Source organism: Daucus carota, chromosome 4, assembly GCF_001625215.2.
Source record: "Daucus carota subsp. sativus chromosome 4, DH1 v3.0, whole genome shotgun sequence".
In the NCBI taxonomy this organism is placed as follows: Eukaryota; Viridiplantae; Streptophyta; class Magnoliopsida; order Apiales; family Apiaceae; genus Daucus; species Daucus carota.
Window position 1 is genome coordinate 49,237,041 of NC_030384.2, and position 8,686 is coordinate 49,245,726.

The 8,686-nt window shown below is 32.4% G+C and overlaps 1 protein-coding gene across 2 annotated transcripts; it reads right to left on the reverse strand.

The window, feature by feature from the left end:
- Window positions 1-174: 174 nt before the first annotated feature.
- On the reverse strand, window positions 175-6,467 carry LOC108216176 (syntaxin-132). Of its 2 annotated transcripts, none has more exons than XM_017388866.2 (13): window positions 6,289-6,467; window positions 4,486-4,602; window positions 4,153-4,209; window positions 2,530-2,578; window positions 2,160-2,248; window positions 2,015-2,088; window positions 1,880-1,922; window positions 1,726-1,786; window positions 1,543-1,568; window positions 1,379-1,456; window positions 916-996; window positions 761-826; window positions 175-662 (listed from the first exon to the last, which is right to left on the reverse strand). In XM_017388866.2, exons 1-13 carry the CDS (start codon window positions 6,304-6,306, stop codon window positions 492-494), a joined length of 930 nt encoding a protein of 309 aa, XP_017244355.1. In that variant the 5' UTR covers window positions 6,307-6,467; the 3' UTR covers window positions 175-491. The 2 variants fall into 2 exon arrangements, with proteins under 2 accessions (XP_017244355.1, XP_017244356.1); XM_017388867.2 differs by lacking the exon at window positions 6,289-6,467 and adding an exon at window positions 5,082-5,208.
- Between the last annotated feature and the right edge of the window lie 2,219 nt (window positions 6,468-8,686).

Here is an 8,686-nt window from a genome sequence, read left to right on the forward strand (position 1 = left end):
CAAGCCCCGGGAACTTGATGATTAACATCAGGAATTTATATCAACAACAATGCATTTGTTCCCTAGCAAGTAGCGAAAGCAGAAATGAAGATATACAGTACATGCTACATAACTTGAGCCTTGCCTTCTTCATAGGGGGAGCTGACAAGCTGTATCTTAGTTTAGAAACCAAAAAACAAAGTAAATGGAAAGCTATATACCACAATATACTACTGAAATATCCAGTAGCTGAAAATATGCTTTTTTACAAAGCTCATTTATATCAACAATAATGCATTTTTTTTTTCTGTTTAAACATTCAGTCACAAAACCAACAAAGCAATCACAATTTACGCGGGGGGGGGGGGCGGGGGTTAATTGAAAAAAGGTCAGTCGAATATGCAGTCGAAGGGAAAACTCAAGGCCATGCTTTCAGATATCAAACCATTTTAAAATTTCCATCACTATGTGGACAGTACAAGGGTACAGGGACTTAAGGGGGGACTGAAGACTCAAGCACCATTTTTCTTCCAAGGTTTGAGAACCCCAACAACTATAATAGTGATTATTATTAAAAGAATAATAATGGCAATGCACATCCATTTTCGAGAGTTCTTCTGCAGTGACTTTGCTTTCTTAAGTGCAGTTGTCCCTGACTGGACATGGTCGACGGCATTTGAGACCTGAACAATATTCTCATTAACGCAGAACCCAAAGAAAGGTATGTTACCCTGCTATAATTAGTAGGTTTATATGAAGAAAGAACTTGGGAGAAGCAAACCTGGGTTTCAATGTTATCTAAAAGATCTCCCTGAGCCTGAACCAAGACCGCCATATCAAGGTAAATCTGGCATATATCGAATTGAAGAGGTGTTTTATTCTTTATGCATAAAAATAGCTTACGGATATATGTTGTATTTCTGGATGCACAAGTACCTGATGCAGATCAAGAAGCTTTTTCTCAATTTCCCTTACAGCGTCGTGTCTCTCCTGGATTTCTTGTACTGTATTTAGCACCTGAGACCCACTCCCCAAGATATAAGTTATATTCAGACCACAGAGATGATGAATGATGGATAGAATAAATATTAGGAACCCCACACCCCCTTATATATATGAAAGTGATATATATATCTTTCACTTGTGTGCTCGAGTTATATGTACCAATAAACAATAATAACTGGCATTTCCATGGTTGAGAAATCTGACGAACATATGCATCAAAAATACTTTAAAAAACGAAATAATAAACTATAGTTCTGATACCCGCTTACTGTCTCAACTACTAATTTCATTATTTTATGTGTAAATGAGACAACTTTGATAATATAGGTATGTAGGCAGTAAATACAATCAAGATCACAAACTCTGTTATTTGAATTAAAACTTAAGATGGTACCTGTCCTCGTCCCATTTCTTGCATAGCATTCTGAAAAATTTGTTCACTATTACCAGTTTCTATAAGGTGACTAATTGTCTGTGAAATCATAAAAACAACTGTTAGATTAGGTCACACTTTTAAATGCATTATAATCAAATATTTATTTTCAGTGTAAAGCTAACCTCTTCATCTGGCCTGGTTCCGGTAACTACAACATAAAGAAAACCAAACAAAGAGAAAATGAGTAAGAACTGTAGTTACAGTCTGAAACTCTGAGACTCTGGGAGCACATATCAATATCATAACAGCAGTAAATCGGAAAACAATTATATATTCTGATAGCCAGCAATCTGAAATTATAGAACCTGTTACTACTCTTCTCTCCACAACCTCGCGGTATTCATCATCAATCCTTTGTCTCAAAGTCTGAAACAAAAAGCATTCGTATTCGTATGTTACAATGACTATTGACAAGGGGATGTAGTTATTATCTATATAATTAGGCATGTGGAAATATACCTGAAACTCTGTCATTAGATCTCTAAATTTCTTCGTCAAAGCACTGAAGTATAAATAGAATGATAACTTAAGTGAGTCCATGACACTAATGCATAATAATCTTAAATGCGATTTATAACTGAATAAGTAGCATACTTTGTCATGTTTGTCCTTGAACGATCAACCCCTGTACCCTTTCCGCAACCCGGATTTTTCCGATTGGCTAAGTTCTGAAAAGAAAGACATGTGAAATTGCAGTTCTAAGAAATTGTGAGCAAGAAACAGTCAAGTATTCCTATACCTCTTTATTTAATGCTTCGATTTTTGCTTTTACATTCCTTGCAATTTTTCCTACTTCATCAACATCTTTTTCCATTCGCTTCCTGATTGCTGTGTACAGAATTCAAATACATTGGTTATGGATGGTGGACCAATTAGATATAACTGTCTCTCCTTGGCTCAATGAACAACTTATGGAAATAAGGGTTTTCTTAGGAGTTGCAATGCCAGTCACTGAAACTAAATTACACCGTGCCTATAAAATTTCCTTTAATGGTAGGACTATAAGTAGGTAAATCTTTGTCAGATCATCCAAAACACAATCCAGTTCACAAATTGCAAGTTTTGACTTTACATAATACTAATTTGTGAAATGAGATTGAGCATATTACCTTTCATGGAAGATGCTTTAGTGACAGACTTTGACTCCTCATTTGCATCCTGAAAACATAAAAAAAAATTGCAAATATGAGACAATTGCATCATGAAGACAGAATTTGACTGTCTTTTACTGTATGTCAATGAATATGCCTGCTATATTTATTCAGCAGTTGTACAGGCAAAAACATTTACAACTTCCCTTTAGAGATTTATGAACTAGTTATATACAACTTCCCTAAAATCAAAAGATATACAGACAACTAGGTGCAAGTAAACTGGTAAATCTTTGATATATAAAACCACAATAATTGATCTCATGTGAGCATCAAATTGGATAATGATCTTGTGGCCTTGCAGAAAGTATCCTTATCCATCATTTTTATGGACAATTAGTAGCTTTGCCGATTAGTTCTCATGTCCAGCGCTTTTTTCTTAAACTGGAAGTATGTTCTTTCGCATTTGTTCTATCATCAGACAGGACAACAGGCACCAAGTGATTGGTCAAGATGAAGAATCAACCTCAAAGCTTGCTATCTCTACTGCTAATATTATAAATGAAAATTTAACTTGAAAATTTTTGTAAAAGGCATAATGATATTCTTGATGACAGGCCTTGTAATTTTGGACCAGAACTGCAGCCTGTGTGTTCTAACTTCCTTTCCGTAATAAGATTCCTTCTTTCATCTCATGATAATTTCAGGTTTCAATCAGATTTTAAGTCTGCTGGTACAAGTACACGTTGGTTTATTAGAAGGTGAGATATATTTCAGTATTAGTATATCTACTTTTAACTTCTATAAGAAGATTCTAAATGAGACAATGACTTCTGATAACCACAACCAGGGGTAGGATACCTTAAACCATCGTGATTATAAAATTACACAATAAAACACAGACTGCATGCTGGGTGTAGTGGACAAGGAGAACTTGATCACTTGCACTTGATTCGATAAACATTTGTAATTTGGAGTAAAGCAGTAAGAAGTGTTAACCAATTGTTGGGGAAAATATTAAGAACTACAATACTAAAAGATATCTTAACAGGTAGCTGAAGGTCTAACACTACAGCCTGTCACATATACCTGCCTCACTGGAGCAAATGGAACCAATATATTGCAATCAGAACTTGACTTAAAAGATAAATATATAGATATCTACAAAAGTGATGTATGTATCATGTCTGTAAAGTTGCTTAACATCTTTTCCGTAAAATGTCCTCATCTTCTTGTTTTTGCCCATGCTAGTTCTTAATTTTTTTTCTTTCAAAACAGATCCCATGGCTAATATGCAGATAGCACGTTGAAACAGTGTGGAAACTTTATTTATTCAAAATAAATCTTCTTCCCTTTTATACTCTACGTCTTTACTAGTATCGCTTATCCCCTCACATGCCCCAAAAGGACTAGATCTAGAATATTTTTAATTTTTTAGCTGCTTGTAGTTCACAATGTTGCTGAACCGGACTGTTGTCTAAAGAAATAAAAGTGTTCTCAAAGAAGAATGACATACTGTTTTTGTGTTAAATCATTCTCTACAACTGTAATAAACCATTAATATGTGACGCCTCTTGTCAAAATCACTGTACTATTATTTTTCTACAACATAAAAGGATACAATATAATAAATGCAGATACCTTGAGTTTCTGAAGTAAACCAGCAACCTTATCCACAAGCTTATCCACTTCATGTACCTGCGACAATGCCCAAAATAGATTTATATATATTAGAGCAAGTATTCTCAATAAGGCATAAAACCGCACTTTTAATATTGCAGGAACAAGAAAATTTTCCCACTTGATCCTCGTCATAAATGCACTTTAAAGTTTCTAGAGGTTCTTTTACTCCACCAGCTCAACTCGTCAAGTCATCATTCCCACCCTCATTTGTGCAACACTATCATTGTATTGCAATTTAACTAATATCTACAGTTAATACTTAATATAAGCCCAAAAAAACTCTAAAAGTACCTGTGTGTTGAATGCTTCCATTCCCATATCAGAGTTACTCGCTGGAAGACGAGTGCCCATCTCGATATCGGTGGTTTCTCTGGAAGGATTATCTCTGCCATTGCTAACAAAAGAATCCTGAAAGAGGACAACAGTATGTCAAATTCTAAAACCCAAAAAACCTTAACTCCAAATAAGCTAAGTATGGTTGTCACAACAGTAAGTCGACGGATGTCCAGCTCATTGAATAGTCATTAAATAAAGTATAATCAATTATGTAAATTTCCTTTTTTCAGTTCCATATACATAAATATATGCTGACTTTACATATATGTACACAGATTATACATACATAAAAACATACATACATGTATATATCTCAATTTTAATCTGTATATACATACTTTAACACACACACACAGACATATATCGTTCTATTCAATGGAGAGTACAAGCAAAAGCGAGAAGAAGAAAATTGAAATCAGCATTTGCACTTTGTTGTTGCTGCTGTTATAAATTTTTGAATATACTCTTATTTTATTATATTTTTCAATTTGAACAGGATACTGCACCAGTCAACCGACTATTCAAACAACAAGAAAGCTAAATGCAAATACCTAATCCTAAATCGACGCCCATCGACGGACTTATCAACAGGTCGCAAGTCGACCTCTCTAGTGGACCCTCTCAAACGACTAATCGAGCTTTGTGACAACAATGAAGCTAAACACCAAAGACCTCGACCTAGTTCAACAAGAAGTTAATTAACCAACTCACAATTATACACCACAAACATTAGAGGAAACAATACCAATACTTAACAAAAACAGAAAAGCCCCTTTACATTCTTCATTTAAAAATTGAAGTGAATGACATTGTCTATCCATACATTGGTCATTATAATACTTGTCCTACTACAATTCTAAAGAACGCACTAGGAGGTAGCAAGTCCAGCACCTTAGCTAAATGATGGCCTGAGATAAAGTTCAGGGGACTTGGCACTAGTACTCCAATAGTGTCCCGGCTGTTCCTTAAAGTACCGGGACATCCATCGCATTCCTTATTCTTAACAAACCACTACACATTCCTTATTTCATATTTATCCAATAACAAATTCATTTCACTTCTTTTCTGTACTTGTCTCCGCTCTCTCTATTCCCCTTCCCTCAGATTGTAATTCAGATATATTTTTATTTTAATAATAAGGAACAACAAAAAGGAATGTTGTTGCAGCTGATATTCAAAAAGTACGTCCTAAATCACCATAATACTATTTTTTTAATATAATTTATATGGAAGCTCCTACACACCGTTGGACTTGCTCTAAAAGCTACATAGTTGATACAGATCAAATATTCATCAATGTAACCAAATGTCAACTCCTACATTGCAAATTGTATTTTCAAAAGTATTGCAAGTGGTATGTCAATCAAAGTGCGGGTAGTGGGTACACATACTACAATTCACTTTAAAATTTTGTATTAGAGACTTTAAAACATGAAATTTAAATCTAGAGTACAGATACAAAATGTGTAAGCAACAATAAACCTCTATCTCCAATCTACTTTACTTTGTTTCAGATCCCTCCGGGATCAAATTACCAATTATGCGTAAAAAGTCGCTTCTAAACACTAATTGATTTCGCCGTAAGATATAATCAAATTCTAACTAATTTCGCAATATTAATCACTACCTAAACAAGCACATATCAGCACATTATCAAACAAATTCAAATCAAAAACATAAACCCATGAAAATATTCGTTAAGCAAGACATGAATTTAACGTATAGATACTGATTAAGGTAGCTGTAACGGAAACTTACTGTAAGAAGATCGTTCATCTTGAGAGAGAGAGAGAGAGAGAGAGAGAGAGAGAGGGAGGGGGGGGGGGGGAGAATATATGAAAATAATGTAAGTAGATGTCTGTACTAGGAATGTTAACGGGGGTTTATGTAAGCTGTAATTGAAACTTCATTACAGCACACAACCGGTTGTTATGTTTGTTTTGTTTTTAAGACGTGTTTGGCCAGCGAAAACAATACTAAAATTGTTTTACTATGTTTTGCCAGCTGTACCGGAGTGGACACAATTCGATCTAATTATGGGCCTGTTTAGCCCGTATTTTTTTTGTTATATATCAGAGATAAAAATTTGTTTCAGATATAATATTATTTGATATTAAATATTTAATAGTTCTTAAAAGTTCATTTTTAAAAATAAATTCTTTATTTTCAGAAAAAATATATTTTTATGCATTTTTCTAAAATAAATTATTTAATTCTATAAAATAGTATAAGACTCATTAATCGACCAAGAAAGTGATCGTCCGTTAGTGGATCAAAACTTTTAACATTTTGATTTAAATAACATATTATAGATGTCCTTCACATTTATTTAATCAAATGATTTATTATAATTTAGTATTTTTGACTCTAATGGTTTAATGAATTTATTAATAAAATATTATTTTTCTAAAAATTTATGCCAAATACGAGCATAACATATAGTTTTGTACACAAAATATTATATGAAATACAATAGTTATGCTAAATTTCATGATTTTACCGGGTGTATTCGATTGAGATTTTAATAAATTGTTTTTAATCTATGGATTTTAATGGATTGTATGTGATTTTGATTTCGTGCGAATTCTTGTTAAAATGTAGCAGAGTTGATAGGATTTGAGCACAATGTTTCAAAATCCCATTGATTTTGATGAGATTTCAAAAAACTTAAAATACACTGAAAAATGCCATAAAATCCATTATTTTATGAAATCCAAAAAAATCCACCAGCATTTGAATACCATCAGATTTTAATAAATTTTAAACAATCTCAATTGAATACCATTGAATTTTAAAACATAATTTAAAATCTCAATTGAATACCACCAAATTTTGTAGCACAATTTAAAATCTCAATTGAATACCTTAAGATTTTAGTGTATTTCAAACTATCTCAATCAAATACTCTCGAATTTCATAAATGCAAAAAAATGTTTGAAAATCTCAATTCAATATATTCAAGTTAGTGTTGGTTCTCTGATATCTTTTTCACGCTTGTTATGTCACATCAATGTGGATTGGATGAAAAAAATTGGACTCTTTACAAGTAAATAACTTAATATCAGCAATTCGGTAGCAATTTTTGGTTGATCCGTGATGAGTTATTGGGCTTCGTATGCTTGCAAAAACACTTTCTGAGTTTTGTAAATTTGATTTTGAACTCGACGAAAGTAAATAACTCATGTCTGACAATTCACAAGTATTTTTAGGTCTTTAGTTCGAATTTTCTTAAATTATAAATTATTATTTAAAATTCCAATTAAATATGTGGTGGGTTAATCAAACAGTTTTGTCAGGGTTCGAACTCTTCCGATATAAAATATGGATTTTCTGTATTCCAAATTCATACTCCCTCCTTCCCATTTTAATTGTCCACTTAGCAAAAAAAAAATCCCCATAATATTAGTCCAGTTCTTCATTCAAAGCAAATATTGTAGTTTCAAGAATTGACTATTACTCCCCATATGCACAATCCCCATAAATTTCCTACGGCAGTACGTAAAGCTGGCTGTGAAGCTGGAGTATATGTGAACAAGTCTAACATTGTATTCAGTAAGTAATTAATATGGCAGATGAGTTTTATCTTTTTTTGTGTAATCCGTGCAATGATAGTAGACAAAATGAGTTATATTTATGATTTCTTAATATGTGTGATTTTGGCTAAGTGGACAATTAAAATGGGAAGGAGGGAGTATGTGTTTGGTTGAGAAAAAGATATTTTGAAATTTCATATCTCGAAAACCTGAGATATGAGTTTCTCATATTCAAAGTAATAAGGTGGGTTTCATATATAACTATAAAGAATTAAAAAAAATTCTTTACATTTCATCTATATTTATATAATTAGATGTATATTATTAATACAAGACCAAATCCGTAGCTCAAAGATTTATAAAAAGATTTATAAAAAGTTATTACAAATTAATTAAAATTAATTATTCAAAATAATTTAAAATCAAAAATATTTATTCCATAATTCAACCAAACGCGTTATATGAGAAATGATACCTTAATCACAAGTAACACTAACCCGGTTCTTCATTCCAATTATATACGGTTCTCGAACCAAACCACATAATATTAAAATGTTTAATTAAAATTTAAAATTATATTTTAAAATCTTGTGTTATTAAATTAGTATTTTTATAGAATAGAT

Coding starts and splice junctions, on each gene's coding strand:
- LOC108216176 (XM_017388866.2), bottom strand. Junction 2,249..2,529: donor TAAAGCATCTTCCATGAAAG/GTAATATGCTCA, acceptor TTCTGTACACAG/CAATCAGGAAGCGAATGGAA. Junction 997..1,378: donor AAGAAATGGGACGAGGACAG/GTACCATCTTAA, acceptor AGTGGGTCTCAG/GTGCTAAATACAGTACAAGA.